The sequence below is a fragment of the Bos grunniens genome, chromosome 10 (assembly GCF_055505025.1).
Source record: "Bos grunniens cultivar Pamir isolate PY7600 chromosome 10, Bosgru_T2T1.0, whole genome shotgun sequence".
In the NCBI taxonomy this organism is placed as follows: Eukaryota; Metazoa; Chordata; class Mammalia; order Artiodactyla; family Bovidae; genus Bos; species Bos grunniens.
Window position 1 is genome coordinate 33,309,837 of NC_141174.1, and position 13,394 is coordinate 33,323,230.

Below are 13,394 nucleotides of genomic sequence, written 5' to 3' on the forward strand. Positions count from 1 at the left end.
TAAAACCGCCTTTATACATTGGGAAACCATTGACTTAAAGTGTTTTGGTACCAACTGCAGCAAGTGTTGTTCCCTCAGTCATTTCGTCAATACTATACGGTTTAAAACACTCAGAGTTGGTAATAAATTAACAAAAATGATAATGATGATGATAGTGATGATAATAAAAAATGATAATAGTGAAAACTGCTGTTAGCCATGGATTCTTTGACTTACAGAAAACAACAAGAGTAAGTGTGCAAACAGCAACTTCTGGGTTTGGTACACATTTATTTACATAGGAAAGCTTCTGCCTTAGTGTATAAAGGAGTCTTTCCCAGAGCTGGTGTGCAATAAATGTGTTCAGAGTTTTGTTTAAGTCTTAGGTTTTGCCATTGTGAGTTTTCCTATTCTTACTTCCAACTTAGAGCAGAGAAATCAGTGTATGTCATAGCTGCTGCCAAAGAAGACTTTGAAGTTAGAAGTAACTGTTTTAAGGGCTAGCCCTAAATCTTTATTAAATGTACTTGATTCACTTAAACACACTTATTGATGGCCTACTATGAAAAAAAGGTCCCTGATGACTGCTAAGGGCTATCAAAATGTGAGAGATACACACTCTGCCTTTTAGGAATTTCTAGTCTATAATCATATCATGGCATCTGGTCCCATCACTTCACGGGAAATAGATGGAGAAACAGTGGAAACAGTGTCAGACTTTATTTTTGCAGGCTCCAAAATCACTGCAGATGGTGACTGCAGCCATGAAATTAAAAGACGCTTACTCCTTGGAAGAAAAGTTACGACCAACCTAGATAGCATTTTCAAAAGCAGAGACATTACTTTGCCAACAAAGGTCCGTCTAGTCAAGGCTATGGTTTTTCCAGTGTCATGTGTGCACGCGAGAGTTGGACTGTGAAGAAGGCTGAGCGCCACTAGGTAAAATGCCACACAGTTTCCTCCAGGGATGCGGGGACAACTCCTTTCCCTATTCTTTATCCCACTTTGACATATGTTCCCCAAGTTCTGCTTCCTATTGTGTCCCACATCTCTCAAATAACCGTGAATATATTTTATCTCCCCAGCTGCCCTTTTTCAGGAACTTTGTCAAAGCCCAGAGGGGTGATGCTGTGGGGCCAGGCTAGAGGAGGACTGAGGCTCTCTTCCTTTAGCCTGATTTCTGTTTTGGAGGATGCTTAGTGGTTCTTTTGTATATTTCTAAAGGGAGGAGCAGAGAAGGAAATGGCAACCCATTTCAGTATTCTTGCTTGGAGAATCCCATGGACAGAGGAGCCTGGCAGGCTACAGTCTACAGGGTTGCAAGAGTTGGACACAACTGAGCAACTAAGCACACACACCAAGGGAGGAGCAGAGGGGAAGGGCAGAGTTTGGGTTTCAGCAGGGCCCTAATTCTATCTGTCCTGCAGATTTGTCCTTGCTTTGAATCTTGATGTGAAAGGGTCCCACAAACATTACACCACAGAGGCTATATTTAGGCAGTTTTAATAGGGTGCATGGTGCCACTGTATACACAGAGAATACACATCAGTGATTAGCAAGGCCGAGCGCTCCACTGTTGTTTCACTTGCCGACGATTGGAATAGCAAGACTTTCTTCTCAAAAATTAATTTCTGGGTCAAAATCAAAACAAACTCAGTTATTTGACTGATTATAATTTTAATTGGAGAGCATTTGCTGCAGACTTCACCGGCTGTCATTTGACCTTCACCTGCCTTGTGAGAGCCTCTGCCGCCTGCATCAAACGCCACATCTTTCCATCTGATGGAAACGTGTAGGCTCTCGATTTTGTTTTGCGGTATCCTGTGTTTCTTCTGCAGTTGCTGCTTTTTGTATCTCTTTCCTTCACGTCTTCCTTTCTCCCCACACTAGGTAAGAATACAGCTATGAAGGTACTTTGAAAGTTAAAGTACTTTACAAACCTTTGGTGCTCGCAGAATACCGAGTGTCTTTCACTTCCCTGTTGTCCTTGAAGGGGGAGAAGTTTATGTGGTCAGTACCTATTAAAGGCCAGGCCTTGAATGAGGCCTCTTGGTATAAATTTTATTCAACTCTCATGATGCCCTTGCAAGACTTCTATTCTTATTCTTATTTTCAAGATGAGGCATTTCAGGTTGAGAAAGACTGTTAACTTGCTCCAAGCCACACAGCAAATAAGTGGAGAATCTGGAAGTAAACTTACACTCTGAAATCTTTGCTCTTTTCACCCAGCTTTCCCTCACCTTTATGAGCTCTGGTGCTTATTTATGGTGGGAAATAAGGAAGAAGTACCGAATTCAATAGTAAGTAACACAAACTGGAATTTGGAGAAGCTGCTGCTTCAGCTGTAATCCCAGATCCCCAAACTTCACCCAGTCCTTTCTCCAGCCAGTTCTGCCAGGGACTCTGCTTCCAACTCAGGTAGTTTCTGGGAAATAGCAGTTTTATTGTCTCCCAAACTGGAATTTGGGATAAAAATTTCTCTGAAGAAGTCAGTTTACTACTTTACAATATAAGAATTGATAATATCATGCAAATTTATGCAAAGTATCTATCTGCCTTAGAGGAGATTAAAATAAGATGGGCCCACACCTTCCAGGTAAATTGTCTGAACAGTCACTTTTACTTCCATGTGGGAAGGGATGAGCCCTTTTCTTTGATTTTTACTGAGACTTGTGCAGTTCTGAGTCCTTGACCTTATACTTAGTTCTGGCCTTACTGTACAGCATTCTCTGATATACTGCCTAGATCATGAACAAGTTCTGACCACGGTCAAAGACAGAGCTATCATTTTTCAACTGGAAAAACTGCTCACTATGGACAGTCTTAGAGCTGTCAGACATTTGGAGACTTTGTTGCAGAAAGGATGGGTTCACAGGAACCTGGGCAAAGACATCAGCTATTGATGCTAAGAAAGGTGAGAGCAGAGGCCAAAATCGGGGGTAGTCAGTGATGGTGGCAAGTAACAATTTTGGGAGGTTCCCTGCCCTGTAATCTTTATCAACCTCTCTAAACTATTGTAAACAACAAATTAACAAGCAAAAAGTGAAGATCATTCAACAACTATTTTTCGCTGTGTTACTCAGTGTGGTTGTTTATAACCATTGGCATCACCTGGGAGCTTGTTAGAAAATCAGCTCCCAGGATCCACTCCAGGCCTCCTGAGTCAGAATCATGCTCACGTGATTCTGCACACGGCCCCAAGCGGAAGTGTTCGGGCAGCCATTTTGAACCAGGAACTCTGGTCTTAAGGACTGGTTGCAAGGCCTCTGCGTGCAGCGCCTTATGAGCAAGTGAAACTGGAGGAAATAGCAAGGAAAAGGTTAGACTTAATTTTATTACTCAGGTTCTATTTGTATTTCCCAGGAATTGTTAATGGGCTTTGCTGGTGACACTTTGTCAAAGCCAAGTGAATTAAGGGTCTAAAATTAAGACGATATTGTGAGGAGGACTTCTCGGGGGAGAACCGTGTTACCTAAACTGAGCACGAGCAAAGAGTTGGGAGGTGCTCAATGCCCTCATCTCACATCTGAGGAGGAGATACCTCACTAACCAGAGAGTTTAAAATGTGACTCTTGTGAGTAGAAGCGCTGGTAACCAGCTGTCACCTAAGCCCTCTGGGAAATCAAAGGGGAGAAGGGATGGTGAATCCTCTGGCAGAGGAGCAAAGCTGCTGTGTATGAATCGTCACACTGCCCTCGGGCAGAATGTGGATCCCAGTGACAAGACGGGGAGCCAGTGGCTGGGAATAATTTTAACAGGGTTCACCCAAGGTGAGGAGACCATGGCCAAGAGGCTGTGAGGTGACATTGGTGGTGTGGGGTGGGTGGGGTGGGAAATAGGAAACAGAGGTTGTTGGAAATGGGCAGCCAAGCGAGAGGCTGATATGTAAAGGGGGTTGCAGTCGGAGGGACTTCAAAGGAAGTCTCTAGATAATCTGTAAAGATACCCACCATATAAATGTCAGCTCTAAATATCCTCTAACTCCAGAAAGAACAGCACTATCTTACTATATAGAACTTATTAAGTAGGAATTCTCCTGCCCATTTACTTAAACCCTTTGAAGCTTCAACTCTGGTTGAGACACAGGTCAGAAATAGCAGGTAAGTTCTGGGAGAAAGAGTTTAAAACAAAGTGTTAAGCAGACCTTCCTCCCCTGAGGCAGTGTGGTAGCGGAGGCGAGAGCAGCGAGGGGAGGAGGGGAGGTGTCTTGAAGCTGCTCCAGGATGGGCAGGGACTTGTGGGAGGGAGATGTTTGAATAGTGATTGATCTGTTAATTACTGAATCTGGCTAGATGTTTTAAAATACTGAATTGGGGTTGCAATTGAAGTTTAAAATGATAATAGATTGTCTAACTTAAGCATGACCATAAACGTCAAGGTTAATGGAAGCACCTGACTGGGTTTAAATTACGAGACAAGTGGAAAAAAGTTTTTGTGATTAAACCCCTGACTCCTGCTTATTCAATATGCCAGTTACAGTGAAGGATTAGTAGGAAGAGAAACACCTGTAAGTTCAGAGGCGTGCTAGCTAGATGACTTGGTGTGAGTTGGGGCAGTGTCTGGAAACACATTTTCCTATGGAGACCAAACTGTGTATTTGTGGGCAGTGCCTTTTACTTCCTGGAGAAGGAAATGGCAATCCACTCCAGCACTCTTGCCTGGAAAATCCCATGGACAGAGGAGCCTGATAGGCTACAGTCCATGGGGTCGCAAAGAGTCAGCATTTATCAAAGAGTGGTCATTTAAAGGGATATAAAGAAGTAATTTTCCATTTGTGTTAATGTATTAAACAGAATAAACTAAATGCTGTCATAAACTTTCTCAAAGTGAGTTGAGAGAGTAAAAGTTTATTTTTCACTTCACATCATAGTCCAGTGTGGGCTCTCGTGGGAGTGGGTCCTCTGTCCCACAGTCATTCAAGGACTCAGAGTCCTATTTGTGGGCTTTAGTTTCCTCTGACCCTTGAGTTGGCTTCCTCCAGCCACAGGCAGATAAAGAGGGGACTTTCAGGATTACTGAAGGTGCCAGGAATCACTTGTATGCACTGTCCGCTGGTCAGAGCCTGTCATATGAAATGTTGTATGGGAAATGTTTAATACCTGTGTGACCAGTTGGCAAAGGAAGTGGGGAAGAAGGACTCCCACTGTCTCTCTTCACGGACACTTTATGAGAAGTGCAGCCCATCAAATCCCTAATTTCACAGACACAGTATTATTGCTTAGATTAAAACTAAAGTGGTAGCGCCAACAACAGTAATTCACTTCCTGCTGACTACATGAATCACTCGAAGGCAGGTTCCTGTGGGGAAAGAGGTGTGGTGGGGAGTAAACATCACTACAGACAAGGATGAAGAAGAATGTGGTGGGGCAAAATGCCATTAGGAAAACCCAGAGTGATTGAGGTCTATTCAGGTCTGTACCTTTCTGCTTAGGGCATAGCAAAAAAGGAGCAAAAATGAATTAAAACATGTTCCCTTCAGGGTATTTGACTCTAACTGACCTTAAAATAAGGCTACTTAAAATGAACCTTTTATGATTGACTTATCAATAGTTATTTCCTGCAAGAAAAAAATAGAATTTTCCGGAGTGGATTTTTACAAATCAATTGGCTGTTCTTTGTATTTCATTTTTAAATTTAAAATTTTATTATTGAGTGATTTTAAGTTATTTCTTGCACAAGAAAAATTGTATTTTTAGGTGTGCATTTTTGCTAACTGATTTTTCTTTGAATTTTATTTTTATACTGTGAAAGTGTTTATTTTCTCACTGACTTTGTCTATACACGGTCACTTTCTGTACTTGAGGTGGGTCAGAGCTGGCTTTGGAGCCAGGACGCCTGGGCCAGAGCTCAGCTTGCCCCTTGCTAGCTCCCTGACTTTGAGCAAATTTCCTGATCTCTCGATGCCTCAGTTCTCTCATCTATAAAATGATAGCAGTAACAGTACCTACCTCACAGGATTGTGCTGAGAATTCAGTGAGTTCATATTTATAAAGCCTGGCATAGACTAAGTGCTATGTATGTTTTTGGTGTTAATCTCTGACAAGTGATACTCATTTTCCTTTTGCAGTAGTTTCCATTTGGGTATTACTTTAAAGTAAAAAAACAGTGAGCCTTTTAAAAGAGAAATATTAATAAATAACAGCACAAGTTGTTGTAGAGTGCTGTGGCCAGAACTGTGATGTTGGTAAACAGATAATTCAAGTGTGGACTCGGTGTCTTGTGTGATGATCAACGGCTTCCATAGAAATCAGGCAGTAGATTTGACCTGGAGGTTTGACAAATCAATCGGCAATGAATGAAAGCTCTTTTCTGAGAGTATCAGTTCAGTAGCTCATGAGTTCAGAGTCATGTTTGACTCTTTGTGACCCCATCCATGGACTGCAGCACACCAGGCTTCCCTGTCCATCACCAACTCCCGAAGTCTACTCAAATTCAGGTCCGTTGTGTCGGTGATGCCATCCAGCCATCTCGTCCTCTAGTGTCCCCTTCTCCTCCTGCCTTCAATCTATCCCAGCATCAGGGTCCTTTCCAGAGAGTCAGCCCTTTGCATCAGGTGGCCAGCGTAGTGGAGTGTCAGCACCGGTCCTACCAATGAATATTCAGGGCTGATTTTCTTTAGGATTGATTGGCTTGATTTCCTTGCAGTTCAAGGGATTCTCAAGAGCCTAATACTGATACTTGAAGAGGCTTGGTTCTGAACAAGTTGAGATGTAGAACAGTGCAAAGACAAGGACCAATTATCTCCTGTTTACTGTCAGAAGCCAGGAGCAAGGCAATGGCTTTAGTATACTGGCCTCCTGGGCTGCTAACAGCTGTGACCCTTGAGTTACACAGAACTGTCCTCCTCCCCAGGTCCTGTAGGCTAGGGAAAAAACCCCAGAGGAGGAGGAGACACACTCAAGTGAGGCTCTGGACAGATGGAGGAGCAGAGAGAACTTGTGTTTGGTGTGAACGGGCACACTCTCAAGAGATAGAAACTAGAACAGGGAGCAGGGTTTGTCCTTTCCATTTGCCCCAAATTTAACAATCCTCACTGGTGACCCCTCTTCCTCAGGGGCAAAGAATGTACTTAGGAAAAATTCCTTTTCAGGAAGGAAAAACCTGCTCTCTGCAATAAAGCCCAAACTATTAGGGTGCTCTATTATTTGGTCTTCTTTGTAATAGTCTGATTTACTATTTCTATTAGCATTAGGGTGCGGGAGCTTTAGAGCACATGGCTCAGTAGTTGGGTTTCCAGGGCTCTCCAGTTGCCACACACAGGCTTAGTGGCCCTGAGGCATGTGGGATCCTAGTTCCTGGACTTGGGATCAAACCCATGTCCCCTGTGTTGGAAGGCAGATTCCTTCCAGATTCTCTTTCTAGTATTCTCTTGAATTAAATGTTATTTATTAACATTTCTAGTATTAACTATATATAACATCATTCACTGGAATCTCCTCCATGAATTTGTCCTTCTTCCTGATGAGGCTTCTACTTTATCCATAGACAACTGGGGGCAAGTTAAGGTATTTTCTCTTTATAAGGAAGAAAAGATATTGAGTACCTGCTTTAAGAAAAATCAATTCATGAGTGACCTTAAATGCTAATGGTATAACTGGTGTGTGTATGTTGGAATAAATAGGAGGTACTTTTGTTAATTTTTGGCACTTTCAGATGATAAGAGAATTTATATATTAAGCAAATTCCCCAAGTTGTTCCTGAGCCTGCCTAGGAATTTAGGTAGATCTTTGAAGTGGGACATAATAGTCTTTCATTGCTTGTTTTACAAAATGTCAACAATCTATCTTCCTTATCTTTTAAAGATATGCTTGTATTGTGACATTACTATTAATTTTTTTTACCTTTGTAAGTATTTAATGACAAAAAATGACAAATGTCTTGAAGAATTTCAGAAGTGATATACCAATGTAAATGCTTGTGCATTAAGACTATTAATTTTTCATGAATGTAGTTTTTAAGCACACAAAATTATCAACTAGTAATAGTATGTGTAATTTTCTGAAGCTGAAAAACATTAGCACAGTTATTTATTTATGCTTTGTTCTGATAAGCTTATCACTACCAGACAATGAAATAGCATGTCATAATTTTACAAACCGTTAATAATAGTTATTAACAGCAATCCCTCACAAAACCAGGTGGGAAGTAGTTTTATTTTTTTCAAAGTTTGCTTTGGAAATGAAAAGGTTATTGCTTTATGCAAGATTACTTTTGCAATATGGGGATTTTGATTAAAAAGGAGACATTGTTTCTGTATAGTCTAGTGGTAACATATTTTTAAGATTCTATTAACACACTCAGGAAGCATTCATAAATCAGTAAGTATCTAGCACAATCATGTTTTACTCTGTGTGACTGTAGGAAAATGATTTCACATTTCTATTTTCTACTTGTCTTTGAAGAAATAGAGATCATGGTAATCTGTTAACATCTTTGAAGTCTCTGGGATAAAGAATATGCTAATTATTCTTTTGAGATTATAATATTTATAATTTATTTAAATATAAATTGAGTGAGACCAGTCTTTTCTACTGAAATAATGACAAATTTGGAGATACGATTGGTATGTCTTTGGGACACAGTATTTCCATGTCTTGTGTAATCTCAAAATTTCCTTGGTGTTGCAATAAGATGGCAGCTTCATTTTTAATGACCATTCTGTAAGGCACTGTCAACTCTTTAAAAAAAATTTTTTTTTCATTTATTTTTAGCTGTGCTGGGTCTTCATTGCTGCGGGGGCTTTTTTCTCTAGTTGTAGAGATCAGGGGCTGCCTTGTTGCAGTGTGCAGGCTTCTCATTGCGATGGCTTCTCTTGTTGTGAAGCATGACTCTAGGGCACGTGGGCTCAATAGTTGCGGTTCCTAGGCTCTAGAGCACAGGCTCAGTAGTTGTGGCATACAGGCTTAACTGGCTCCTTGGCTTGTGAGATCTTTCTTGATCAGGGATCAAACCTGTGTCTCCTGAATTGGCAGGTGGATTCTTCACCACTGAGCCACCAGGGAAGTCGGGAACTGTCAACTCTGTTTTAGAGATTATATAATTTCATTGTTCTGGTTAACATTAGGCTTTTTGTGGCTGTAATTTTACCTATGTGGCCAAATATTTGTTGGTAATTAACAAAACTTTTGAAGATCAGATATAAATACATAAATTCCATTGCAATATTAGTTTGCATCTCCCCTTTTTCTGCTAAGGATGTGGAAGAAGACAGGACAAAGTATACCAAAATGAGAAACGATAGGTAGAAAGAACAGTTTGAAAAGAAAGTTGTAATTTAGGAATGATAATTTCAAAAGATAATTTATTTGAGTAATGCATATTCAATATGAAAAGTATGGATAATGCGGGGAAAAAGAATCACTCAAATGTTCTATTACTTAAAGGCAGTGTGTTAACAATTCTGAGAAAATTTCAAATCTGGTTTTCTAGTGCACTTCCTTTTTTACATTGGTATGACTGTACTATAGATACTACTTATATGCTGTTATTTCTTTTAATATTACAGCAAAAGCAGTTATGAAATGTCACAAACTTTATGTTGCCAATGAAAACAATCTATTATCAAATGGTATAAAATAACATATTACTCTTATTAGTGTAATTGATGCTCTGATATTTATTCAGTGTTGGGAGTTTATCCTGCCTCATTTTTTTCTCCCCTCCTCTTCATAGTCTGCTAAACAAAACTAAGACTTTAATGCACTTGCTATGAAATTTCTAAAATTGCCTCAGCAGGTCTTCTGCCTCCAATAGACAGAGCAGCATAAAACTCAGAGGCAACATGGTAATTACATTATTCAATTATGAGACAAATATGTTCACATTTCTCTGTAAAATTGTTTTGTTCAGACTCAGCTTCTGGATCCTGGGAGAAATTGAAACGTTATCTCTAGAGAAGGTGTGTGCTCAGGCAACAAAAAATGAAAATAAATAAATGAGACTACATTAAACTAAGTACAGCAAGGGAAACAATCAACAAATAGAAAGGGCGATCTACAACATGGGAAAAATATTCACAAGTCATATATCTAATAGATTAAAATATATAAATTACTCATACAACTCAATAGCAAAAAAGCAAGTAATTCAACTCAAAGGTGGGTAAAGAACCTAAATACACATTTTTCCAAAGAAGGCATATAAATGGCCAACAGGTATATGAAAAGATGCTCAACATTAGTAATCAGGGAAATGAAAATCAAAACCACAGTGAGATACCACCTCACACCTTTTAGAATGGCTATTATCAAAAAAAAACAAGAAAGAAGATTTGGAGAAGTGTGGAGAAAAAGGAACACTTGTGTACTATTGGTGGGAATATAAACTGGTATAGTCATTATGGAAAACAGTATGGTAGTTCCTCAAAAAACTACAAATAGAACTGCTGGTGACTCAGCAATCTTAATCTAGGTGCATGCAAGGAGGAATTGGGGGAATTCCCTGGCTGAACAGTGGTTAGGATTCTGTGCTGTCACTGCTGAGGACCTTGTTCAATCCTTCATCAGGAAACTGAGATTCCGCAAGCTGCCAGGAGAGGCCAAAAAAAGAGAGAAGGAACTGAAATTAGTATTTCAAAGAGAGATCCACACACCCATGTTCATTGCAGCATTATTCACCATAGCCAAGCTATGGAAACAACCTAAGTGTCTGTTAACAGTTAAATGGATTAAGAAGATGTAGTATATACATACAATAGAATGTTATTCAGCTTTGAGAAAGAAGGCAATCTTGCCACTTGTGACAGTGTGGTTGAACCTTGAGGACATTGTGCTAAGTGAGATAAATCCATCAAAGAAAGACAAATACTGTTAAGATCACAAAGTTGCAATCTCAAAATGTCAGACTCATAAAAACAGCAGAACAGTAGTTACCAGAGGCTGAGGGGTGGAAGAATTGGGGAGATGTTGTTTAAGATGGTGTTTACAGTTAATAGATAAATACGCATAAGGAATAATAGTCAACAATGCTGTATTATTTCAAAGTTGCCAAGAGACTAGCTCTTAATTGTTCTCAACAGAAAAAAATAAATGTTAATTATGTTACATAGTAGAGGTATTAGCTGCCCTCTTGGGTAGTAATTATACTGAAATATATAAATGTATCAAACCTACCGGTATTTAAACTTACACAATATTGCATGTCAATTATATCTCAATTTTAAGAAAGAGTAAAAGTCCATTTACAAATTAAAGGTATGTGCTTGACAGTCCCATGGCTTATAGTGACAGACATCTCAAACATCTGCAGCATCCCCAGGCTGATTGTGATGTAGAAGAGAGTATGTGGTAGTTTGTGAAAACAAGTTCATCTAAATGACGTTTCAGGAATTTTTAGGTTTTTCTACAATTTTACCTCTTTCCCAATAAAGATTTAAATTTTTTTTTTTTAAATCAAGCCAACTACTTAGGGTCATTAATTAGGATCACTTAAAATTGAGTTTGGAAAATCCTGTTGTAATTTGTGTGCAGTTCTCAAATTGACATGACCATGTCACACTTGTGATCATGTTGAGTACACTTGGCTCCGGTTCTGTGATTCCTATACAGATGGTTAGATGTTATCGTCTCTTGTTCTCTTCATTCGCTTTATGTGATTTCCTTTACAAGGTCTGTCAGTCAGCCTTTTTCATTATGATGATATGTAACAACCTCAAAATCTCAGACTTACACCAAAGGACTTGCTACCTTGCTCGTGGGTCTGTGTTGTTTCCTTGGACTCAGGTATTAATAGCTTCAGGCTGTGTTCAGGCCTGCTCCATGGGTCTCTTCTGGGATTCATGCTGAATGCATAGTGACTGCTTATATATATTTCCTTGTGGCAATGGCAGAAGTAGAGGAGGGCCCAACCCATTTTAAGTCTATACTTGTATTACTGACTGAAGGCGGGAGAAGAAGGGGACGACAGAGGATGATATGGTTGGATGGCATCACTGACTCAATGAACATGAGTTTGGGTAAACTCCAGGAGTTGGTGATGGACTGGGAGGCCTGGTGTGCTGCAGTCCATGGGGTCACAAAGAGTAGGACACGACTGAGTGACTGAACTGAACTGTGTTACTGTTAGTGATATCCCATTGAAAAAGTGCTTTTCACAGGGCCAAATCTGAGGTTAAGGGATTGTTGCGGTGAAAAGGAAAAACAAGGAATGAGTTTTTCTCTTTCCTCTTCCTGAGAACAAAGAAGATAAAGAGAACAGGGGCAGGCCTGAACGTTCCTAGTTTTTTACTTCAACTGCTCCTAATTCTGCATGTCTGTAACTAACTTTGCTTTTCTGCCTCCTCACTCTGAATGTCTATAACTGAGTTTGCTTTTCTGCCCCCTAACTCTGCGGGAGCTACAATTCACATTTTTTCCTTTGTCTCTATTCTGAATATACCCCCTATCTGGTGTTCCCTTACAACACCCTTCTGCTTGTAGTTACATATCAGAAAGAAGGCCTCAGAGCCACTAACTGCCAGACTGAATTCCTGGGTTACTGACTCCAGTTTATGACTGTTTTTGAAACAACGCGAGAGGAAGAAATCAAGATCCTATCATCTTTTTCCTCATCAACGACTGCTGACCACCAGCCCTTGCCCCTAGATTCCTCATGGGGGGCGGGGGGACACAGTTCTTGAGGCATGAGAATACTGTGTTCCCCTTTCTGCCAGCTGAGAGTTAAAGCCACTTTTCTATTTCTTCCAAACTCTGTCTCTGTATTTCTTCGTTTGGCTTCAGTGGGCAGAGAAGACCAAGATTTTGGCCAGCAACAGGATGGGGCAGTACCTTCCACACACTGCTGGAATATGGCAAGGATGTATGATACTACTATAGGAGAGAGACAAATTGAGACTACTATTTACTGCATAGACTTAAAGTATATGTTGTATTTGGAGCTTGTTTTTTTTCCTCTTTTGGTTTCCATTTTTATAAGGCAACTGGTCTTTTCTGTGCCTTTTAAAATGCTTTTTTCATTGGAGACTTTTCCTCCCAGATAGCTCTGCATGAGTTTTATGGGCATGGGATACTTTGCTGTTACTCCTCATAGAATGTTGGGTTGGAAGGTGCCTTAGAGATTCAGGTCTATCACTTTGCAGGTCAGAAAACTAAAGTCCAAAGAGGTTAGGCAAATCGCATAAGAACACACAGCTCGCTAATGACAACGTGTTTTCCCGTGCAAAGTGAGAAGCAGGACATTTTAAAGTTCCTTTTTCCTTTCGACCCTTATGTCCTATCTCATTCTGTGCCAATTCCCAGTGCCACCTCCCTGGGAGGAGTCCAGCTGGCCTGCCTATGTTGGAAACACTGAACACAGAGTAATAGTTGGCCAGGGCAGAGGGAGCGTGAATGAGCGCTGCTTCCCGCCCTGCTGTCAGTTGGCCAGCGGGCAGTGTCTTTCCTCCCCAACAGATGTGGCAGAGCCCCAAGCTCTGGGGA

General features: G+C 40.4%; 1 protein-coding gene across 18 annotated transcripts in view; it reads left to right on the forward strand.

The window, feature by feature from the left end:
* The first annotated feature begins 3,100 nt into the window (after window positions 1-3,100).
* The window catches only part of SLC35F4 (solute carrier family 35 member F4), a 211,948-nt gene continuing 201,654 nt past the window's right edge, over window positions 3,101-13,394 (forward strand). For 9 of the 18 annotated variants that reach the window (XR_015134313.1, XR_015134326.1, XR_015134317.1 and 6 more), the window contains exon 1: window positions 3,111-3,298. Coding sequence is in view for 2 of the 18 variants with exons in the window: in XM_086320528.1 (XP_086176654.1) it covers window positions 3,656-3,749 (94 nt within the window). In the remaining 16 variants the exon portion in view is untranslated. The other 9 variants (XR_015134316.1, XR_015134315.1, XM_086320528.1 and 6 more) reach the window with 7 other exon arrangements.